The sequence below is a fragment of the Melanerpes formicivorus genome, unplaced genomic scaffold (genome assembly GCF_026170545.1).
Source record: "Melanerpes formicivorus ecotype bairdi unplaced genomic scaffold, bMelFor1.0.p_v2 SCAF_151, whole genome shotgun sequence".
NCBI classification, from domain to species: Eukaryota; Metazoa; Chordata; class Aves; order Piciformes; family Picidae; genus Melanerpes; species Melanerpes formicivorus.
Genome location: NW_027142503.1, coordinates 294,377 through 319,292, shown reverse-complemented (window position 1 = coordinate 319,292; position 24,916 = coordinate 294,377). Strand labels below are relative to the sequence as shown.

The 24,916-nt window shown below is 45.6% G+C and overlaps 1 protein-coding gene across 4 annotated transcripts in view; it reads right to left on the bottom strand.

Moving 5' to 3' along the window:
* MOCS1 (molybdenum cofactor synthesis 1) overlaps nucleotides 1-24,506 on the bottom strand; it is a 48,541-nt gene extending 24,035 nt beyond the window's left edge. For 3 of the 4 annotated variants that reach the window (XM_068168669.1, XM_068168670.1, XM_068168672.1), the window contains exons 1-3: nucleotides 24,379-24,506; nucleotides 13,488-13,620; nucleotides 9,479-9,646 (exon numbers count right to left, since the gene is read on the bottom strand). In XM_068168669.1, coding sequence (XP_068024770.1) covers nucleotides 9,479-9,646; nucleotides 13,488-13,620; nucleotides 24,379-24,501 — 424 coding nt within the window. In that variant the 5' untranslated portion in view covers nucleotides 24,502-24,506. Of the gene's footprint in view, nucleotides 1-9,478; nucleotides 9,647-13,487; nucleotides 13,621-23,624; nucleotides 23,640-24,378 lie in introns of those variants that run through there. The other variant, XM_068168671.1, reaches the window with a different exon arrangement.
* Between the last annotated feature and the right edge of the window lie 410 nt (nucleotides 24,507-24,916).

Below are 24,916 nucleotides of genomic sequence, written 5' to 3'. Positions count from 1 at the left end.
ACTAAAAAAATGGCTACCAACAGAAAACCACATAAGAAACAGTTAATATCATGAGATTCAGATTTCGAAAATAGCTGCCTTCTCATATACCAAATGCAGAATTCCTCTGTATACCAAATCTCCCAGGGGCAGGCTTTCAAGCCTCCAGTTATCAGTTCAGTAACAAATAGGAAAGAAAACTCATAAACCACTTGCAGAAGCAGAGCCATAACAAAGTAATTTTCTTTTCTTATTTTCCCTCCACTCTTCTCTCACAACCTCTATCCTAATTAGGTGAAAAGTATTTGAAGAGCTCTTACTTGAGGCAGCTTTAATTACAACATGAATATTTCATAGTCATTTCCTTTCTCCCTATTTTGCCTCTATTTGTTCACGCTGATATGGGCTTTACTTCTGCTTTATGTCATTTCTCAACTATTCTCAAAGTATTCACCCTAAGCTGGGTCCAAAATCTCTGGAATGGGACAAGCCAAGTCACAGCAAAGATGCTGAATTTCACAACAGTAACATTTTGCAGCATGATTAGTACTGGCCCAGCTCATTCTCCAGTGCTGGGAAAATTCAGTGTCAGGACAATTCAGTGGTGGTAATGTAACATCTACTGCAGGCATGGCAAGAATGGGCTTGCAGGAGGTCCCTTGCTCATGAAGTACCCTCATGAAGTTTGCAGAAGACACTTAGCTATGTAGTGCAGTCAACACACTTTAGGGATGAGATCCATCCAGAGGGACCTGGACAAGCTTGAGGAGTGGGCTTCTGTGAACCTCATGAGGTTCAACAAGGTGCAAGGTCCTGCACCTGGGCTGGGACAATCCCTTGTATAAATACAGGCTGAGGGATGAAAGGTTGAGAACAGCCTTGTGGAGAGAGACTTAGGAGTACTAGTGGATGACAAGCTGGATGTGAACCAGCAACACAAGTTCACAGACCAGATGATCAACTGTAACCTGAGTTGCATAAAAAGTGGTGTGCCCAACAGGTGAGGGAGGTGATTCTGCCACTCTGCTCTGGTAAAACCCCACTTGCAGTACTGTGCCTGGCTCTAGAGTTCTCAGTACAGAACTGGAGTTGGAGTGGGTCTAGAGGAGGGCCACAAAAATTATCTGAGGGCTGCAGCATCTGTGATGAGAGGCTGACAAAATTGGGGTTGTTCAACCTGGAGAAGCACAAGCTCTGGGAAAGCCTTATTACAGCCTTTCAGTACTTAAAAGGAGGCCTATAAGAAAGATGGGGATAATCTTTTTAGAAGGGTCTGCTGCAACAGAACAAGACTTAACCTAAAGGAGGGTAGAGATTTAGACTAGATAAAGGGAAGGATTTCCTTAACAAAAGAATGGTAAAACACTGGAACAAGTTGCCCAGAGAAGTCGTAGAAGCCACAGATCTGGAATCATTCAAGATAAGGTTGGACAGAGCTCTGAGCAATCTGGTCTAGTTGACTATGTCCCTGCTCACTGCAAGAGGGCTGGACTGGATGACCTTTAAAGGTCACTTCCAACTCAAAACATTCTGTGATTAAAAGCCTCATGAAGCCATTTAGAACCTGAGGTGTTAATGAAAGAGCAGTTTTGACTTAGATTTGTCCAGCATTCACATCTCAAAATCCTTTCCACTGAACAAGAATAACCTCTTTTTAGAAGGTATGCTACTGGCCCAAATTTGCCAAGATTGTTTCACACTAGATACCACTAGCAGCCTCATCTTTGTGAGAGCATAGGATACAGACTGCAGCCAGAATTAAGTATAAGAACACCACTACTTTTATTTACATCCTCTGAATGCTCAACTGCCACACAGGATGCATTACTAGAAATGTGAATTGCAAAAAAAAAAAAAGCTGTTGAATAAAAGCAAAGCCATGCTGCAAAAAAAAGAGAATTAAAAGTAGCACCAGCAGATTAGGCCAGTTAATGCAGGCAGCAGCTGTTATCAAAGCATATTCTTTCTCATCAGACAGGAAGAGATAAGGCCCCATAAATACAATAATAGGTGGAAACACTTGTAATAGCAAGTTAGATAGATGCTAGCTGAGAGATATTGGAGTTGGAGACTTAACATTAATACCAACAAGTTAAAAAAAAACACCAGGGAAAAAAAAAAAAAGGACCAGTTGGTACACTCTCCCCGATCTGTGCAAGCTAAGAAGCACAACATTTGCAGTTGCTTGAGTTCCTATGTTGTTGACTTCTAAAATCAAAAGGGATTAAAGAGATTTTATAACTTTATAACTCACTTTGTACCTGTGTAGAGTTTGTTTCATGGCCTTTGCTCTCTGCTTTAGCAACAATCAGCACAAGCAAAGGCAACTGATAAAAGTATCAAGCGGAAAAGGAAATAGAGTATATACTATAATTCACCAGCATGAAGATAAAAGCTTTTATGCCAGGTTCAAGCCATCAAGTAAACCCTTTTACATTCACTTTTTTCTTCAAGGTCAGAAACAGCTTCTTAAATAGAACTTTCTCACATATTCTACTCCATTTTTTTTTCCTAATTACACTTCTCCTGACTGATTCCAGAAAAACATATGCATATCTCCTAATCATAGAATCATAGAATCAATAAGGTTGGAAAAGACCTCAAAGATCACCAAATTCAACCTGTCACCCAACACCTCATGACGACTAGACCATGGCACCATATATTAATTAAAACATCTAGCCTGCACTACTTCTGTCTTGAAATGTGGTTTTCTATAAAGTCATTCATGACAAATGATTGTCAGTGGTGACGTATACTTCTCAGATGATTAATAATAAATGGTTGTCATGGTCGATGGTAGGCTGAACATGAGCCCAGTGTGCCCAGGCAGCCAAGACAGCAAATGGCATCCTGGCCTGCATCAGGAACAGTGTGGCCAGCAGGAGCAGGGAAGACATTGTGCCCCTGGACTCAGCACTGGTTAGGCCACACCTTGAGTCCTGTGTCCAGTTCTGGGCCCCTAAATTCAGGAAAGATGTTGAGTTGCTGGAACATGTCCAGAGAAGGGCAACAAAGGGGTCTTGAGCACAAGCCTTATGAGGAGAGGCTGAGGGAGCTGGGGTCGCTTAGCCTGGAGAAGAGAAGGCTCAGAGGAGACCTTATTGCTCTCCAGAACTACCTGAAGGGAGATTGTAGCCAGGTGGGGTTTGGACTCTCCTCCCAGGCAACCAGCACCAGAACAAGAGAACATGGTCTCAAGCTGTGCCAGGAGAGATTTAGGCTGGAAATTTAGGAGGAAATTCTTCATAGAAAGAGTCATTCTGCTCCTGTACACTGCACTGGTTAGGCCGCACCTTGAGTACTGTGTCCAGTTCTGGGCCCCTCAGTTTAGGAAGGGTGTTGACTTGCTGGAAGAAGTCCAGAGAAGGGCAACAAAGTTGGTGAGGGGTTTGGAACACAAGCCCTATGAGGAAAGGCTGAGGGAGCTGGGATTGCTTAGCCTGGAGGAGACTCAGAGGTGACCTTATTGCTCTCTACAACTACCTGAAGGGAGGTTGTAGACAAGCGGATGTTGGTCTCTTTTCCCAGGCAGCCAGTACCAGAACAAGAGGACACAGTCTCAGGCTGTGCCAGGGGAGGTTTAGGCTGGATGTCAGGAAGAAGTTCTATACAGAGAGAGTGATTGCCCATTGGAATGGGCTGCCCAGGGAGGTGGTGGAGTCACCATCGCTGGAGGTGTTCAGAAGGAGACTTGATGGGGTGCTTGGTGCCATGGTTTAGTTGTTTAGGTGGGTTGGATTGGTTGATGGGTTGGACGTGATGATCTTGAAGGTCTCTTCCAACCTGGTCTATTATACTCTACTCTACTCTATTCTATAGTTCAGATTTGGTGTGTTATAGATGACTCCAGGTAAAAGTTTTTGGTAACAGTTTTATTGGAACTATAAGATCATAAAAAGGTAACAAAGGCAATAAAAGCAATAAAAGACAAGCAAAACAGTGCACTGGGCTTGAGAGGGGACAAAACTCCACCCCCACAGCACCTTTACAATAGCTTTCTTCATCTTATATAGTCACATCATCTACATAAACAAGCTTATGCTAAATAGAAGGCAGGCATATGATAATGAGTTTTCAGAATAGGTGATCAAATCCCTCCTCCATACATTCTGTGCGGTAAGGGTCAAAGCATTCACTTTCATGCATGCTCAGTCGTCCAGGCTTCTTATCTGAAGAAAACAAATTCCTAGATCTGAATGTGTATCTTTAAGACAACTCCTTCTGAGCCATGATGTCTCCAATTAACCAGACAGTCTCCGTGCAAGTCTGCAAAACATGTTTCTTTACCTTTGCTCTCAAAAGAGGCCCCACAAGATCCTGACCTTTAATCCTAGTGCACTCTGAGTCTTATAATTTTAACATAAATCACTACTATATTCATCACATGGTGCTAATTTAAACTTAGCGCAATATAGAACTAATCTCCTTTGGGATGCTCCATCTGCTGCTACAGAAAACTCTGAGACCCATGTTTTCAGCCATCCCAGGACATGATTTAGCATTCAGCATTAGTCACAACTCATGGTTTGTATATGTGCATGCATAAAAGAAGATTTTAAATAACCTAAAAAACTGTAGCAGGTCTCTCAATAACATGGTCTTCTGATGTCCTTCTATGATCAGATGACCACCTGGTGGATGTTGGCCAAGCTGTCAGCTCGTGCCTTGGACAGCAGCACTCTGAGCTGGGTTAGGAACTGGCTGGAGGGCCAAGCCCAGAGAGTGGTGGTGAATGGTGCCACATCCAGCTGGCAGCCAGTCACTAGTGATGTCCCCCAGGGGTCAGTGCTGGGCCCCATACTGTTCAATATCGTTATTGATGATCTGGATGAGGAGATTGAGTCCATCATCAATAAATTGATGACACCAAGGTGGGGGCAGATGTTGATCTGTTAGAGGGTAGAAGGGCTCTGCAGAGGGACCCTGACAGGCTGGACAGATGGGCAGAGTACAACATGATGGCATTCAACAAGTGCAAGTGCCAGGTGCTACACTTTGGTCACAACAACTCCATGCAGTGCTACAGGCTGGGGTCAGAGTGGCTGGAGAGCAGCCAGGCAGAAAGGGACCTGAGGGTACTGATTGACAGCCAGCTGAAGATGAGCCAGCAGTGTGCCCAGGTGGCCAAGAAGGCAAATGGCATCCTGGCATGCATCAGAAATAGTGTGGCCAGCAAGAGCAGGGAAGTCATTGTGCCCCTGGACATAGCACTGTTTAGGCCACACCTTGAGTCCTGTGTCCAGTTCTGGGACCCTCAGTTTAAGAAGGTCACTGAGACTCTTGAACATGTCCAGAGAAGAGCAACAAGGCTGGGGAGAGGCCTTGAGCACAAGCCCTATGAGGAGAAGCTGACAGAGCTGGGATTGTTTAGCCTGGAGAAGAGGAGGCTCAGGGGAGACCTCAGTGCTGTCTATAACTACCTGAAGAGAGGCTGCACCCAGGAGGGATTTGGTCTTTTCTCCCAGGCAACCAGCACCAGAACAAGAGGACACAGTCTTAAGCTGTGCCAGAGGAAGTTTAGGCTGAAGGTGAGGAGGAAGTTCTTCACTGAGAGAGTTGTTAGCCATTGGAATGTGCTGCCCAGGGAGGTGGTGGAGTCACTGTCCCTGGAGGTGTTCAAGAGGGGATTGGACATGGCACTTGGAGCCATGGTTTAATAGTCATGAGGTGTTGGGTGACAGGTTGGACTTGATGATCTTTGAGGTCTTTTTCGACCTTATTGATTCTATTCTATTCTATACTAGCTTCAAATCACATTTCTTTACTGAAATAACAAAAAAGGTTCAAGTTAAGTATTAGAAAAATATGGCAGTAGGACTCCAGCTTTAATATTTTTGAGCTTTGTTTCACAGACTATGGTGAAAAGAAAACCTAACTTAAGTCTCATTCCTATTCAGTGCCTGAGATAGTGTAGCCAGCCTCTATAAATGATCTAGAAATCTGATTAACTCTAGCCTGCCTGTAGCTGCAGATTTTGAGCAGAAAAGTGGAGAAATATAAACAATTCCGAAGTGGGTGTAAAAAGGAAAACAACAGTTTGTTCTAAACAAATTTCATTGGCCAGGTGTGTGAGATGTACCCTAGCAATCCCTCACATTTCACTTCATTCCTTTCCTTCTTCTCTGGCTGTTTGGCTGTTTCTGCTTGGCTGGGGAGGATTTAATCACTGCTGCTGAACTTGCAGATAAGAACTAACATTCCTTCTGGGTGCAAGACTGAGAACCCCTCCCCCATTCCCCTCTCCTCTTTCCTAATAGAGAGGAAAAAAAAAGGGAAGGGGGAGCAAATCCACCAAGAAATAATTTGGAGTCGGTCTGGAAGTAAAGAGGTAAAAGTTTTCTTTAAACAGTATATATATATAAAGCAATAACAGGAAGGGTTCACAAGGGGTAAGGAACAAGGATTGATGGGGAAAGAAAAAGAAATTTATATAAAACCAGTCTACCAGGCATGGATGTAGCAGGGAGAGGACTAGGCCTGACCACGTGGCAGAAAAGCAGGAAGCCAGCAGCAGTAGCTCTCATCCAGGCAAGGCAGGAGCCAAAAAGATTGCTGATGGTTGCAGTGTCTTTTTATAAGCTTGCTGGACAAGGAGGGGGAGTGGAACAGACTGAGTTTCCCAGGGAGAAAACCCCCTCCAGGGAGGGCAATGCTCTCACAACCCCTTTGTGAGAGACTAAAAGCTTGTCTCTCCTGATGTGACTCAACAAAGATAAAATCAATGACCGAGGCCACCTTCAGGAATATGCATAAGACAAGATAATCTCCACCCATCAAGTATCCCGGAAAGGGAGGATGGTGAGACAACGGATTCACCACGTGGCCCCTGATTTCCTGAGGGACAATACTTGGACACATACCTAAGGACTAAAAACCTGTATAAAAGACTTGAGCAACTACTGGCTCAGAAGAAGAAAAACACGGAACCAAAAACACAGGAGAAGAAAAATGGAGAACCAAAAACACAGAAGGAAAACACAGATGAAGAAAAACACAGGAGAAGGACAATGCCACTGAGAAGGAAAGCACAGAGAAGGAAAAGCCCGGGACAATGCTGCTCCGAAGAAAAGGGGCCATGGAGCCTGTAAGAAGCAGACCAAACCCTCTCTGTGTGTCTTAAGTTCTGCCTGCTGCAACTCATGGAGCTGAAGAGGCTGCTCAGAGGACCACCTCTCTTTTACAGCCAAAGCCTCAGCACCCTTTCTCTACAGACCCAACATCTCCTGCAGCACCTTTCCTCCACAGACTCAAACTGTCTTGTGGGGTGTGTGTGTGAGGGGTGTAGTAATATAATTCCTTTCCTCTTCTCTCTCACTCTCTATTTTCTCTCCCTTTCTAATCCATCCACTTTATTTATGTAATAAATAGTCTAGCTGTTGGTATTTTGGCCTCGTTTGTGCCTCTCATTTCACAAGAGGGGAATATTCAAAAGAACTGAGTCTCACTCCCTCTCTGGACCGAGACACCCCTCCCCACCTGCTTTCAGGATGGGCGTAACCCATCACAGGCTAGTAAAAGTCATCAAAAATTAATTACGCCTATTACCACCATAAATGAGGAGTACCTTTTTGAAAGTGACAGGTCTCCTAAGAGGTACATAACTTTCTCAAACCCAAACTAAAAATAACCTATTGTGCATGGGCAAAACGTCCTAGAGAATGGTATTCTAGAGTTCCAAAAAGAAGTTACCATTGTTTCAGGACTCCTCACAATCAAGGCTCAAAAAGACCCAAGCTAGGTCACTCTAGCCATACCTTTTCCAGCTATGAACATGTCAGTTCACCATATCACACAGCTCTGCTGCCTCCTTTGGAAAAGAACATAAAGCATTTCCAAATCCTGAACAAAACAGAGCAGAAGTAGGGACCAGGAGCTTCCAGCATCAAAGCTCACTGTATCAAGAGACAGTTTACTCTACTTTGAAGACCTTCATCTCGCATATGGACCCATTCTTATATTCAATACCTCATGAAGGTAAAGGTGCAGAAACAGGCAAATACAGTTGCCTAGAATACCCAAAAGTACAACCACCTATATAACCTTAGTCTGATACCTGGCCACTATACAAGCCTACTGCAATGTTTGTAAACACCTGAGGCTTTGGATAGGGAAAGAAAGCATCTGTCTCAAGAAAAAACAGGCACAGTCAGTCAATTCAATGCTGTTTGAAGGAGATAGAATTATAAAAAATACCCAATAATTTATCTTTCATTGAAGTAATAATCTTCATCAGTAACTGTAAAAAGATAGACATTTTCACCATCATTATTAAACACTGAAAAGCAAGTGACATCTGTTATCAAGGAAACAAAATGAAAACACAAAAGCAAAACTCCTCTGAAAATCCAAAAGAAAACCATCTTGTATATAAGCACACATCAGCTGTTCCTTCCCAGTGAGGACCTGGTCATATAATTTCCTGATTTTTCACCCCAAGGCCACATTATTGCAAGCCATTCAAGTAGAAGCTGAATATGAAGACAATTGTAAATTCAGCTGTTGTAATATGAAGAGTCCTAAGTTCCATACAAAAAGGAATGAAGGATTGGAAACTTTTAGAAAGGAACATGATGGCATTCAACAAATCCAGGTGCCAGGTGCTGCACTTTGGCCACAATAACATCATGCAGACTTACAGGCTGGGGTCGGAGTGGCTGAAGAGCTGCCAAACAGAAAGGGACTTGGGGGTGCTGATTGACAGCCGGCTGAACATGAGCCAGCAGTGTGCCCAGGTGGCCAAGAAGGCCAATGGCATCCTGGCATGCATCAAGAATAGCGTGGCCAGCAGGAGCAGGGAAGTCATTCTGCCCCTGTTCTCAGCACTGGTTAGCCCACACCTTGAGTCCTGTGCCCAGTTCTGGGCCCCTTAGTTTAAAATGGACATTGAGACACTTGAACAGACCAGAGAATGCAAAGAGGCTGGGGAGAGGCCTTGAGCACAAGCCCTATGAGGAGAGGCTGATGGAGCTGGGTTTAGCCTGGAGAAGAGGAGGCTCAGAGGAGATCTTATTGCTGTCTACAACTACCTGAAGGGAGGTTGTAGCCAGGTGGGGACTGTTCTCTTCTCTCAGGCAACCAGCACCAGAACAAGAGGACATAGTCTCAAATTGCACCAGGGGAAGATTAGGCTTGAGGTGAGGAGAAAGTTCTTCATAGAAAGAGTGATTGGCCATTGGAATGTGCTGCCCAGGGAGGCGGTGGAGTCACCATCCCTGGAGGCGTTCAAGAGGGGATTGGTTGTAGCACTTGGTGCTGTGGTCTAGTAGCCATGAGATGTTGGGTGACAGGTTGGACTTGATGATCTTTGAGGTCTCTTCCAACCTTGGTGATTCTGTGAACCATTTTGCATTTCTGAATGTTGGGAGAAGACAGTGTGATTTAATTCATAACTATTCCTCAGGTTGCTAGACCGTACTGCCAGATAGACATAAGAACAGTTCTTGCATCAATATCTATCAAGTCACTCTGAAGCACACTGTATTTATTGGGAACTCACCCACAATATCAACCACATCAGGACGGATAAGTGGCTCTCCTCCTGTCAGTCGAATTTTATCAACGCCTTCTTTCACAAACAGTCTGGCTAGGGTGATTACTTCCTGAGTAGTAAGTAGCTGTGATTTAGGGGTCAGCTGAACACCTTCCTCCGGCATACAATACTGACCTGTAACAAGAATCCAGAAATACATGAGTAAAAAATAACCATCAGCATTTAGTCTAATATTGATGGGCAAATTACACCAATTGCAGCTGTCTTTAATAGCTATCAAATGACTCAGCTTTTCTGAAATACAGGTAAGATCAACCACATAAACACATAGTCCTATAGAGTCCATCATCAGTATATTTGCAGATGACACCAAAGTGGGGGCAGGTGTTGATCTGTTAGAGGGTAGAAGGGCTCTGCAGAGGGACCTTGACTGGCTGGACAGATGGGCAGAGTCCAAGGGCATGAGATTTAACACATCTAAGTGCCAGGTGCTGCACTTTGGCCACAACAACCCCATGCAGTGCTACAGGCTGGGGTCAGAGTGGCTGAAGAGCAGCCAGGCAGAAAAGGAGCTGGGGGTAGTGGTTGACAGTAGGCTGAACGTGAGCCAGCAGTGTGCCCAGATGGCCAAGAAGGCCAATGGCATCCTGGCTTTTTCAAATTGTTTCTATTCTCTCAACAGAATTGATGGGGCTGGCCTGTGTGGACAGTGTGGCCAGCAGGAGCAGGGAAGTCATTGTGCCCCTGGACTCAGCACTGGTTAGGCCGCACCTTGAGTCCTGTGTTCACTTCTGGGCCCCTCACTTTAGGAAAAATGTTGAGTTGCTGGAATGTGTCCAGAGAAGTGCAACAAAGCTGGGGAGGGGTTTGGAGCACAAGGCCTATGAGGAGAGGCTAAGGGATTTGGGGTTGCTTAGCCTGGAGAAGAGGATGCTCAGAGGAGACCTCATTGCTCTCTACAACTACCTCAAGGGAGGTTGTAGCCAGGTCAACCAACATCAGAACAAGAGGGCACAGTCTCAAGGTGTGCCAGGGGAGGCTTAGGTTGGATGTTAGGATGAATTTCTTCACAGAAAGAGTGATTGGCCATGGGAATGTGCTGCCCAGTGAGGTGGTGGAGTCACCATCGCTGGAGGTGTTTAGGAAGAGACTGGATGGGGTGCTTGGTGCCATGGTTTAGTTGATTAGATGGTGTTGGATGATAGGTTGGACTCAATCTCAAAGGTCTCTTCCAACCTGGTTTATTCTATTCTATTCTAACAATTTTCTGGTTTCCTTCATAAGAAAAAGCAAGACTTGTAATTGATAGGTCTCTATATTACAATGGACCCACTCTGAAGGAAACTTCCTATCTAACCTGCATTCAGAGATACTGACCTGAATGGGAAAACAGTGGGATATTGCCAAACACTTTGCAGACTCTTACACTTATTGCACATGGCATGTAGGCAAAACTCCAATAGCACTATCATTCAAACCACAACAGGTCTGATGAAAGACCTGTTATTCTTACCTGTCTCTAGCAGATCCCTAATTTTCATAGAATCACAGAATGGTCCAGGCCAGAAGGGACCTCCAAAGGTCATCCAGTCCAACCTCCCCACAGCCAGAAGGGACATCCCTAACTAGATCAGGTTGCCCAGGGCCTCGTCAAGTCTCACCTTGAATATCTCCAGGGAAGCAGCCTCAACCACCTCCCTGGGCAACCTGTTCAAGTGTTCCACCATCCTACCCTCATAGTAAAGAATTTATTCTTAACGTCCAATCTAAATCTGCTCTTCTCTAGTTTGAAGCCATTGCCCCTTGTCCTGTCACTCCAGGTCTTCGGAAACAGTCTCCACCCTTCCTCTAAGCCCCCTTCAGGTATTGGAAGGCTGCTATTAGGTCTCCCTGGAGCCTCCATTTGTCACTGCTCTCCATCTGGACTTCAAGCCATTGAGCACCACCCTCTGGTTGTGACCATCCAGCCAATTCCTTATCCATTGATCAGTCCACCCATCACATCCATATCTCTCCAACTTGGTGAGCAGGATGTTGTGGGGGACTGTCAAAGGCCTTGCAGAAAGTCCAGACAGATCACATCTAGGTCATCCCTTATCTACTGACATAGTCACTTTATCATAGAAAGCCACTAGGTTGGTCAGGCAGGACCCCCCCCTAGTAAAGCCATGCTGGCCATCTTGAATCACGTCCCTGACCTCCATGTGCCTCAGCATGGCATCTAGGAGGATCTGTCCCATCATATTCCCAGGCACAGAGGTGAGTCTGACAGGTTGGTAGTTCCCAGGGTTCTCCTTTCTACCCTTTTTAAAAATATCTCTAATGTTTCCTTTCTTCCAGTCCCCAGGGACTACACCTGACTGCCAGGACTTTTCAAATATCATGGAGAGTGGCTTGGCAACTACATCAGCTATTCCCTGAGGACTCTGGGATGTATTTAATCAGGTCCCATGGACTTGTATATTTCCAGGTTCCCCAGTTGATCACACACCCTGTCTTCACTTACAGTGGGAGGGACTTTGTCTCCCTCGTCTCCAACTTGTGGGCCATCAACACAAGAGCCATGAGGGGCTGACAGTGAAGACAGAGGCAAAAAAGTTGTTGAGAGTCTCAATCTTCTCCTTATCTGTGGATACAAGTCCCCCACTGTTGCTCATCACTGGGGGTTAATGCTTGCTTTAACCTTTCTTTTCTGATTAATGTATCTGTAGAAGCCTTTCTTCGTTTTCTTTACATCCCAGTTGTGCCTTGGCCTTTCTGACCTCATCACTACAGAGCCAGGCAATATCTCTATACTCTTCCCAGGATGCCTGTGCCTTCTTCCATTTCCTACATAGCCACAACTTGGCCTTTAGTTTGACCAGCAGGTCATGGCTCAACCATGGTGATCTCTTGCCCTCCTTGCCCAATTTCTTACCTGTAGGAATTGAGATGTTTTGTATTCTAAAGAGAGCATCCTTAAAGATCTGCCAGGTCTGTTCTGTTCCCTTGTCCCTGAGGGCCATTCATAGTAGTATCATAGTACCAGTCAGGGTTGGAAGGGACCACAAGGATCATCTAGTTCCAATCCCCCTGCCATGGGCAGGGACACCTCACACCAGAGCAGGCTGGCCAGAGCCTCATCCAGCCTGGGCTTAAACACCTCCAGGGTTGGGGCCTCAACCACCTCCCTGGACAACCCATTCCAGGGCTTCACCCCTCTCATGGTGAAGAACTTCCTCCTTACATCCAGCCTGAATCTCCCCACCTCCAGCTTCATTCCATTCCCCCTAGTCCTATCACTACCTGATATCCTGAGAAGTCCCTCCCCAGCCTTCTTATAGGCCCCCTTCAGATACTGGAAGGCCACAATTAGGTCACCCAGAGCCTTCTCATCTCTAGACTGAACAGCCCCAACTCTTTCAGTCTGTCCTCACAGGAGAGGTGCTCCAGCCCTCTGATCATCCTCATAGCCCTTCTCTGGACACACTCCAGCATGTACATGTCCCTCTTGTAATAGGGAGTACTTGTAATAGGGATGCAGTACTCCAGGTGGGGTCTCACCAGAGAGGAGTAGAGGGGGAGAATCACCTCCCTTGACCTGCTAGCCACACTTGTCTTGATGCAGCCCAGGATCTGATTGGCTTTCTGGGCTGCAAGTGAACATTGAGAGCTCCTGTTGAGGTTCTCATCCACCAGCACCCCCAAGTCTCGCTGATGTGTCATCCTGCCACTTGACACAGCCAATTTTGATATTGTCATCATCTCCCACCTCATGTGAAATGGCAGGCTGAAGGCTATCCTTAGGCTCCTCTCCTCTGCTGTTTTTAACTCCCTCCCCTTTCAAGCCTAGTTTTGCTCCTGCTGCCCCATCCCACCAGCAACTCAGCCCTGAAACAATTTCAATCTATCCTTTATTATTACATTGTGAAAACCAGAACTGGCATAGAGCCGACACAGCAAAAAGTATCCAAACTTGATTCTTGGCACAATATGGTGCTAAAAACCCTCTGCAAGAAAGCAAGTGGACACTTACACCTAAGGTTGCATTTCTCAGTCAAAGAAATTCGCAAGTAATTGTGCTGACGCCCAAAGCTGTCTGTCAAAAAAGCAGAGAAGGGAGCAGCATGTTCCAGTAGAAAACGTCCTCTTCCTGAGCTTTGCAACTCCTGTAATGAAAACAATGAAGTGCTAAATATTTGAATAGTTATCCCATCAGCATCCTGTATAAATATTAACTCTGAACTCAATGGATAATTATTATTCCATTTATCCCCACAGGGTGAGCTGCACAAGAAAACCCCATGACTTGCCTTTATTAATTGTTTCACACCCTACTTAATTCCATGGAATTGTACAATTTTCCTCATGCATTTTAACATACAGCCTTTTTGGCACAAGAGCTTTGGGACTTTCTGCAGCTTTTTCAAATTGTTTCTATTCTCTCACCAGAATTGATGGGGCTGGCCTGCATGGACAGTGTGGCCAGCAGGAGCAGGGAAGTCATTCTGCCCCTGGATTCAGCACTGGTTAGGCCACACCTTGAGCCCTGTGTCCAGTTCTGGGCCCCTCAGTTTAGGAAAGATGTTGAGTTGCTGGAATGCGTGCAGAGAAGGGCAACAAAGCTGGGGAGGGGTTTGGAGCACAAGGCCTATGAGGAGAGGCTGAGGGAGTTGGGGTTGCTTAGCCTGGAGAACTGGATGCTCAGAGGAGACCTTATTGCTCTCTATAAATGCCGGAAGGGAGATTGCAGACAGGTGGGGGCCAGTCTCTTCTCCCAGGCAACCAGCACCAGAATAAAAGGACACAGTCTCAAGCTGTGCCAGAGGAGGTTTAGACTGGATTTTAGGAAGAAATGCTTCATAGAGTGAGTGATTGCCCATTGGAATGAGCTGCCCAGGGAGGTGGTGGAGTCACCATCACTGGAGGTGTTTAGGAAGAGACTAGATGGGGTGCTTGGTGCCATAGTTTAGTTGATTATATAGTGTTGGATGGTAAGTTGGACATGATGACCTCTAAGGTCTCTTCCAACCTGGTTTATTCTATTCTATCTCACTACAGCTCTTAGGAAAAAATAAAATCTTATAGAAGGGTCCCTCCCTGCACTTCAGTGCATGTGAACTACAAGCTGATGAAACACTGCATCTCTGCTTGTGTCCCTTCCAACTTCCATGTGCATCTTGTTAATACCAAATCCAACTTGTTGCTGTGTAGAATTATGTTTCATGATCTCTCTTTTAAGCACATTTCCAACAAGGTCTTCTTTCCCAAATCCATACAACAGAATACTTCAAAAAAAGACTTATGAGATAAAAGATGAAAACAATACAGCAGGCCTAGAAGGAAAATGTATGATCCTGAACATTCCACCTGGTCAAGGCCACATAAAAAGATTCAGAACTTTAATCATGTCTTTATTAGTGCCATGTAGTCAATACTGAATTAATCTCTATTTACAAATCTATAGCATATTCTAGAATCACAGAATCACCAAGGTTGGAAGAGACCTCAAAGATCATTAAGTCCAACCTGTCACCATGGATCTCATGACTAAACCATGGTGCCAAGTGCCATGTCCAATCTCCTCTTGAAGCAACAGAGTTTTCAGGAAGTACTGAGTATTTGCCCTAATGGGGGATGTCTTCATGTTAAATTCTGGTTTGCAAAGAGCTTCTGCTGTGCTGGCTCCAAATGATGCTGCCTCCCCTGCACTGCCTCTGCATGTGTCCACTCAGGAGTGGGGACTTGCTCCTGAGGCTGTGGCTTTGGGTTTCTGTGAAGAGCCAGAAGCTCAGTGAGCAGTTTAACACAGACACCCAAGAAGCTGAGCAGCAGAGCACTCCGCTGCAGCCTATGCTGTGCTGTCTTGGAGCAGCACAGCAAGGTGCATTCAGATGTAGAATTTATTTCTTTGAAGCTGGCTGAGCTGTTTGATGTGCTGGGTGTGTGTGTGGATGCTGTGCTGCCACTTGCAGAGTCATGGGTGCCTGCCCAGGGCTTTAGTGGGGTTAAAACAGAGTGTCCTCTCCGCATATGTAGAGCAGGACTTGGGAGGGCGAGCTGGGCCCTCTGCCCGTGCTGAGGCTGCTGCTGCTGGGAGCCCTACCAGGGCTCTGGGTGCTGCTGCTGCAGCGGGAAACGGCAATACTGCTGGAGCTGTGCCTGCCAGGGGCTTGGTGGGTCTGGAGCTGCTCCCTGGAGGAATAGGGTGAGCCCAGCAGTGGCAGGAGGAGAGCTTTCCTGGCACTGCTGGCGGTGGGCCGGGAGGAACAGGGCATCCTGGAGCAGTTTGGCACGGTCGGGTCTCCGCTGCCGGCTTCTCTCCAGTGGAGTGGGGCATCTTCTGGAGGCGCAGGTGTAGCTGGGCTTCAAGGCAAAGGAGGCGGTGGCCTGGCTGTTGTCCGTCCACACTGTCCATGTGGCTGCGCTAGAGTGAGAGAGCCCTGGGCCGGAATGGAGCCAAGCCTGGTTGCGCTATGGCAGCAGCCCGGAGCAGATCCAGGGTGACCACCTGGCCGAGGGGGGCTGGGCATGTCCCACCCATGGCGATGGCACTGGTGGAGGCCCGCGGCGGTGGCAATGGGAGCTGGTGCAGGAGAAGTTGCATGGCTCGCTTTGGGCCGGGAGCACCATGGTCAGCTGGACTCGCTGGGTGGACAGCCTGACCGCTGTGGTGGCCCTTGTGTCATGAGGCGCCGAGGTGAGTGGTGGTTGCAACTGCTGTTGGTGCGGGAGCTAAGTGGGCTGCCACCAGAGCAGCTGGTGGAGCTGGTGCAGTGGAGTGAACACCATGAAAGGCTTGCAGTCAGATTCCAGTTGCACAACCAAAGGTCAATGGAGCTTGTGTTTAACTTCCTTTTTTAGTTTTCTCTCCAGGCTGGTTTTTTATTCATCTATGTTCTTTGTGTCAAAGCACCAAAAACTGTCTTCAGCTAGTAATACCACAGAGGCTGCAATACAGATGGCTGAGAGAGGATGGACACACACAACCAGAGTTAAAGGCCTGGTGGATCCACCCACTGAATGGACTGTGGTACCCCAAATGGAGGACATAAAGATGGTCATGAGATGAGTTCCGGTATCAGAATAGCAGTGGTAATGGTATTGAGAAATGTTAACAAGTAACCTCCCTGGACAAGGGAAGGGGACATGGTCCAAGCAGAGCATTGGTGGGGATTGAAGCGAGGCTAGGCCAGGTAGACCTCTGTAATCGCCACAAAGAAGGTCTAGAACCATGGCTGTGGGCAGCAACCCCATAGGCCATGTGAGTGGAGCTGCAAGTCAAACTGGACTCCTAATTCCCAGGATTAACCACTCGGAGGAAGAAAGTTGTCACCTGGACATTGGTGTATATATACCATACCCGCTCACTGTGTATGGTATCTATTAAAGTAGAAGAGGAAATATTTTCAGGCAAGGAACATCAGTTATCCCATTCCTTTTAACAGGAAGTTGAAATTAGAGTATTTTTGTTGGTTACAGAATTGTTGCCAGGTTATGTAACTGTTCTGGCCCCACATTTGAAACAGGTGGGAAACAAAATGGATCCTCTTGGGAGGATTTCTTTGGTTATTGTGGCTCAAGCCAAATGTAGGAGAAAGAAGGGGAGGGATTGTGAGAAAGAGATTTTAATATTTGGCTTTCAGAAGGGGAATTGCTGGGGACCATGAGGTTCAATCTTTGGGCTGATTGGTTGATTGTGGTCTTTATTGTGTGGGGGTCTGCCTTGATTAAGAGACTGATTTAGGCCAGGTGTCCACTTTATTATGCAAAATCTTTTCTTCATAAAAATTAACATAACAAAGAAGAGGTTTGTGATTGGTTACAGAAAATGTATCACACAGGTACCTATATCTTACCAGGGTTTTAGCAAGCATCAAAGAAAAATTAAGAGACCAGGGACTCTGGTATAACCATCTATGATACGTGTGAAGTCTTACACTTTCACATCATAACAACCATTCGTAATCAGGTATCTGTGCTCCTCCAACTACACTGCTGCACCATGTTCCCATGGTTCATGAGCCATCAAGGCTAACACTGTCTCCTCTTATCAGTCTAGCAGTGCTTGGAGCTCTGCTCTCCAAGTTTTAACCCTTCAGGGATCCTTGTGTGTTGGGAGAGAAAGGTGAGGCGTCGACATGTTTGAAGACTGGCCAGGTTAAAAGTGCAGGTTTGGTCGCAGCCCTGATGGAGAAGAGTGGGAACATACTGGGGAAAGGTATGAATATGTATGTTTGACGTCTATATAAGTTCAACTCCTATTGTTATGGTGCGCCTCTAGCAAACCTGCTATGTGCTCAGTGCTGCTTTGCCTTTATTTTATGATAAACTGGTTGTATTTAAAATTTAGCAGGGAACTCGTTTCTCATAGAGGCCAATTTAATAACTTTGACAGAAGCCAACTGCATAGCATTCCAAAAGAAACCAGAGAAAACAGCAGCAAAATAAGTAAAAGAACTACCTTCACCGTGCCCCTATTAGTTAACCACATAGAGACACTTAACCAGCTATATGCCAGAGGAAGAAAGCTCAAGGATTTCTGGATGGTACAGGAGACTTCAGCTCCAGTGAAATAGCACAAACAACCACTTGTGTACACATTATGATCACAAAGTAAAAAGAGTGAAGGGGGAAAAAAAAGGCAAACTTTGACAGACTGTGGCAGGCAAAGGATTAAAGTTGTGACAAATCTAAGATACAGAATGAGGAACGAGACAAAATCATAATAGCTAGTAATCAAACTGCTACAGTGAGCAAAAGGAATGACCTCCATCTAGTGAAAACCAGACCAACAGACCTGTGAAACCTCCAGACATACTAAAATGGGTATGTATGGGTCAATGCCAAGGGACTGGGCAGAACCACAGCAATCATCTTCCTGGCTCTGGTCATCACCAGTAACCACAGAAGTTAATCGTGCACAGCACTTCAAAACAACCCTTTCAAGAAGTCTGGAAGTGGTCATCTAAACACCCCATGTATGCTTCTTCAAAACACTTAATTCTACCAGCAATCATAAGAAAGGTTTTGGGGGGTGTGCAGACGATAGAGAAGGCACCTTCAGTGACTGGATCAGACAGACAGCAAAGGTTATCTGGGGAGACCAACTTCATTCAGCAGCAGCTGCAGCAATTTTGATTCCAGCTGTGCTAATACCACAGCTGCTGCTAAGCTTATAAGCAGGAGCAGCCTTTCCTGGCAGCACAATCTTTCCACTAGGCTTTAAACAATTCACTACACTTCTTGATCCAAACAGCTCTGTGGTCAGATAAGATCTCCACGAACATCCCCAGCAGTGGGGGGTTAAGGAAGACAAAGGAGACAGTGGCTGTTTCAAGGAACACCAGTTTACCCCCGATAAAACAGCAGTACTAGCTTCCACATAATTGCTTTTCTGCCAGAAGAAAGCAGTCTCTTTCATTTCCTGTTTTGTAGCGGTGGCCACAACAGCAGAGTCCTAAGGGGGTCAAGACCAGCCTTCTCCAGGCCTGCCCTTCCTGCCCTGCAGAACCATGTGTGCTGCTCACGCACTCATTCTTACACCTCCCTCTTCTCCAGCTTGCATAGGCAGAACAAGTCCCCTGCTGTTTCATCAATCCCCAAGGGAAAACGCTCCAGCCTGGGCTCCTGTGAGTTATCTGCGAGTTCTGCACTGCTTTAGTTTACCCAAGAAATCCCAATCTGGGAGCTTGCTTGCTTAGAAATGCTGGCTCTACTGCCTCTACTGTGAGAGTTTCTCAGAACACAAGCAGGGTTATGTCAAAGAGCCCAAGTAAAGGTCCAAAATTCACTTCTGCTTCTTTCCCAGTTAGAAAACTCACCCCTTAACAGATGTAATACCACCAAACTCAGAAAAACTACAAAAAGTATTGTGGGTTTTGGTTTTTTTTTTTCCTCTTGAAAACTCTGGCCTGGTTGGATTTCTGATGTGCTCCTTTTTGTCATTTTGGAAAGGGGTTCACATGGAAAGAGAAAGCTTGCCCATGCTTTGGCCCTTATTTTAGGAGCACTCATTTCCTGTTTCTTTATCAGGATCAGCCTTCCTTACCCACTCCACCTGAAGAAAGAACAGTACAGACTTCATGCCTCCTTATTTTAGATTATGCATTACAGGGAAGGAAAGAAGTGAAAAGTTGTCCTCTCTGACAGGAAGTAAGAGAAGGAGACTTTAGTGATTGTATGCAATGGATGCCAAACCTGCTTATTTTCAAGGACAACAATAGACTTACAGAAATTTCCTATTTTCGGGAAGGAGCCACCACTGGAACAGAATGCAGGAAACAACAGTTCTGTTTTTAGTCTGCCATTCACCTGCATGGCTGCTATAGGAAAAGAAGCTAAAGTAAGAGGACTTACTGGAGAAATAACACTACCCTTCACTGATTAAAGTGAACTGTCAAGAAGGAATATCAGAAGAACAGGCACTCAGAAGGCAGTTGGTGACAACATACTTTAAAGTTCCTGTTGGAAATAACTAAGCTTTACCTCTTGCCATAAAATAGTGGGTGTTCAGGTGGTAAAAAGAAAAGTTTTCCAGAGCTGCTAGAGCTTCTTTCCATCAGCTTCTTGTTGTGTACAGAGATGGATTGGTCTGGGAGGGAAGAATGACTGGAGATGGAATTTTTAAGTCATTATAGTTCAGTGTCTGTCCAGTTTGATGTCAGCAATGAGGAATCAGGAGACACCCATGAGGAGTTCAGTAGCATCAGCTTGAGCTCTACTGGGAGCAGATCCTGCATTACCAGAACTGCCAGTGTGACCATCACTAACTCGTATTTTTATCCATTCCACAAGGAAGGCCAAACATCAGAGGGGGAAACTCATCTGCCTTTCTGGTAACTCAGGGCAACTGATGAGGAACTCTTGGGCAGTCATGTAAGTAAGATTTTCTGAAGGGGAAGAATAGGATGAGGTCGGACCTAGTCACTCATAGCCTGTATATTGGAACATGGAGAACACAAAAGCTGCCTACTACAGTTCCCAGACTATGGGGAAAGGGTTATTAATTTTCTTGCAGTTGGAAAATGTGCGATTGTCAGTATTTTAACACATCAATGCCCAGTCACATAACTTTTTCACTCAAAAAGGTTGGTTATAATTCCCAAGTCCCCACTCTCTTCTCCATAGCTGACAGAAGGCACTTCTGCATATAGGAAGAGTATGCCCTGTCACACAGTGTACTTTATCTGATGTGTGAAAAAAACAGTTTCATTCTCTGAGCTGTCAATCCCTTGTTCTTTACCAGTACTGAAAGAACGAGAGCTTAGATGACCGTACCTAGCAGCTATATTTTGACAAACTGTCAACCCTTCAGACCTGTCAATTCATCTGTTATTTCGAGGAGAACTCTTCTAACAATGCAGCAAAAGTGAGAGCTGTCACCAGAGGTATTAATAACCATAAGGAACACCACAAACTGACAGGAAAGGCACAGTTAAACAAAAGGGAGAAGAGAATGGAACACTTACCTATTTATCAAGCCGAAGATCTGCTCTACCCTTCCCCCTTCACCTTATGCCTAGTGGTATTTGTACACTATGAAATAGTAATCCCTGAAAACACTACTTCTGCATAGGCCTTGAGGACCAGCACAACTTATGACATTGTTAGCACTGCTCCTGCACCTGCTGGTTCTTACAGCTCCTGCAGCCCTGTTGGGTTTCTGTCTCAGCACTGCCTGCTTCACCAGCATCACAGACAACTCAGAAAAACTTTTCTGCTTCATGCCTCACCTTTAATATCTTAGCCTGTAGGGAAGTGACAGAGTGTCCTTGTTCAACCTGGAAATTAGACAACCACAGAGGCTGAAATGGGTCTAAATAGGCCAAGTGCCAGAATGAGGTCTGAGCTGAGAAATCCAAGACAAATGTTTTTTCTGAGGGCTCAGCGGCTGCTACCCAACAGCTGACCCCAAGACAGCATGCTTCAGTTCTGGCTGCTGGCACAAAAAGCACTGCTCTGGGACTTTGACCAGCTACCCACAAAATGGAGCTCCAGTACACAGAGTTTCACACAACTGGCCAAGAATAGAGGCCATATGAGGTCCTTCTGGATAAGTTGTGCTATCCTCTTTATCCCAGTGGTGAAGACTTAGAGGCCACACAAAATTTCAGGTGGTTATGCTGGAATTACATGAGCTACATGAACATATGGTAGAAGCCAAAAGTGAAACTTTCTATCAGGGTGTCCAAAACCTTGGCTGGAAATGATACATCTAGAGCAAGATTGAACATAAAAATAAAAAATAAGAAGTAATAAAAAAATGCTAATTTCCAACATGTTATTGCTCTCCAGACTCACTATTTTAAGGGTCCTCTTATCATCCTCCTTTGTTTAAAAAAGCTGGCATTTTGGCATGTTTGCAGGTAAACTTTCAGCTTCAAATGCAAACTAAAATAATTATTTTTTAAATTAGTACAAATTACTGTAGTGGGGTTTTGTTTTGTTTTTTCTGTACTGGAAGATACACAGTTTTGTAGTAGAAATACTTATTCCTATATGATATTTTATTTATTAACATATATCATTTTGACAGGGATCCATGTGTATACATTGACATGGCATTACACTTTCCTTTGTTAACTGTGTATTAGTGAAGAAATTCTTACACATAACCAAATAACCATGAAAATGCTGCTTTCAGAGTGCCTCCTGCTACCTGCCCTTTATCTAGTCTTACAAAAAGGAACTCTATGCTATGCACATCTCCAAGACTCACAACTGTATCTTAAATACCAATACATAAACATGCGCATTAATTGGTCCATAATAATCTGATCAAATTCTAGGTTACGTTTGGAAACAGTTTAGAAAAAGCTTCCAATATATCTTCAAAACTGACATAAATTTTCACAGCCTCAGATCTGCTCAGCCAGATTATCTGGTCAATATAATTTTACTTCTATGAATTCATAATTTTCCATCACATATTTCCTAAAGAGAATGTTTCAAGAACTTAATGAACACTCAAAACACAAATAAAAGCAATAAAGTGTTTATATTGGAAAGAGTCACCTGCCAAGCATTCATAGGAAGTTCATAGATAAGTGTTAGTAGTGACTGCAAATGCAGGATACTAAATGCACACCGACATTCTCCCATTATCTCAAAAAACCATCACATAAGAAACAGGCTAAAAGGCTGTCAACTGAATATAAATTCACCACACAATGCCAATACAGTAGCTGCACCAACCCCACTCTGTGTTGTAACCTTGACTTAAAATAGATGGCCTTAGACACAGCCTTTCAGTTGTTTCCTGAAGTTCCTGAGACAGAGTTCTTCCTTCCACAGTTGGAAGGACCATTTTAACAGGAGATGAAATACAGCTTAGTGCTCTCTTTTCCCCTTTGTACCCCCTGCACCCAATTGAAATCTTGTGAAACTAAAGAGAACCCATGAACAGTTTTAGTTCCAGCCCAGATCATAGCCAAACAGTAATAAACATTGTTCTGAATGTCATCTGAAAGCATGTTTCCCTGTCCCCTATGGTTGTAAGGTTAACTGTTCCTCTTTACAGATTAATCCTAGGAGAACAGAAAGGAGCCATCAGTATATTATCACTATATGTATAGTTGCTAAATTTGCATTGTCTCTGCTTTTGCATTAGCCTGCATCTCCCTGCATGCTATCAGCCAGCACACCTGCACACCTTTCAAAGTTACCAAGCCAAACACACAAATCACCCATCCCATTCTCCCAACCTCTGTGGCTTTCATCCCTTAGGGGAGTAGCGCTTCTGGAGATGGATGTTTGCAATCAACTTCTCTCAAAAGTATTCCTGAATATATGTTAAAACAACTTGATTCATAGAAACCAGTTCAAAAGTAATTCTGATCAGAATTTATAGAACAATACATAGTTTAGAAAATAATCTAAAGAAATCCAATAATATTCCTAGATTCTCAAGTAAGCGTTCAATAAAGCAATACACAAGTCTGTGTGACTTTCTGCACATAGTGAATGCATTCAATTCTGGAGATACAAAGATAGCTTTATTTTATTTTCTGCTTGTTAAAGCCAGCCATGCAATTGCAAGTAAATCAATAAATCATGTCCCAGCTGGGATTACTCTGCATGTCATGTCTTACTCCTGCTGGACCATTACAGAACTTTCCCTTTATGTGCAGCCTTTTCTCCTGCATTTAAACACAAAAGATAACAAACTGACCTGGGGAACCGAAAGGAGCCAGATCTGGACAGCACCTGTGTTGATTCCATGCCAGCAAAGGAACAAGCACCTTCACTGCAACAAGCTCGCATGACCACTCAAGAGTACAACCACCCCATACTTTGACCTAGGTAGACCGAGCTTCATTGTGCAATACTCTCTTTTGTCTTAGAACTGGTTCAGGGCCAAGGGACTTAACGTTCTACGTACTTTCAAAGTAAGGGTGACACTTCAACAAAGTAAGGACACCGAATTATGTATTACTATACCCGTCGTAGACTCTCTCTTACCCCGCTCCCCGCACCCCCATGTAATCAAGCTATGTTCACCACCGGAATTACTTATCGGTCTGGGACAGGTTGGTAAATTAAGCGTTTCTACCAGACAGGACGAGGCGCGGCTCGGTGCCATCCAACCCAGCATGTTCCAGCTGCAGTACCCCTGATCTGCAGACCATGGTGGCAGAAGCACCTTCAAGGACAAGCTCCCCGCGGGAGCCCTGTCAAGCGAAGCCTGGATTCTCACGAGTACTCGCACCACAAACTTACGAATTCTGAATTTTAAGTGCAAGGCACCGACCCAGGACTCAAAAGCCCAAACGACCTCCAGCGACCACACGCCCCACAAGCCTCCCCCCGCGGCAGCGGCACCTGCCCGCTACTGGCCGCCAGTTGTGGCGACTACCTTCGTCCCAAAAGCCTCCTATTCACTGCACCGACATTGCCTCGTATTCCCCCACCGCCCGACTCCTCACCTGAGCAGCGGCAGAAGGAGCCCTAACGGGCGCGCCCGTGCTACAAGCGCGGCCCGGGGCTGCTGTGAGCGGCCCCCGCAGGAGCCGCCCCCACGCCGCCGCCATGCGGCTGCCAGCCCCCATAAAGCGGGGGGCTCCGACGCTGCTGCCAGCCTCACACCATGACGTGGAGAGGGGCGGGGTGAGGCAGCCAATCAGAGCAGGCGTAGATGCCGCGCTGTACGCCGGGAGTTGCAGTCTGCGCCACTCGGCCCCGCGGGCGGCCTCGGGTAGGCGTGGCTACGCGGTGCCCGCAGATTCCCGCGAGTCCCTCGCCACTGATGCGCTGTCCTGGGGCAGGGGCCCTGGGTAGCTCCTGAGCGCCCGACCTCCCTCGGCATCAAGGACAAAGGCTGTGTTGGCAACCTTTTCTGCATTCCCCTTGCCTTGGCCCTCCAAAAGGCAGGTGTAGAGATACAAGCCTGCAGGCCAGCTCTACCCCTCGGCTACCATCACGGGAAATGCAGGCATTAAAAGACTTACAAGGCTTACGTGCCTC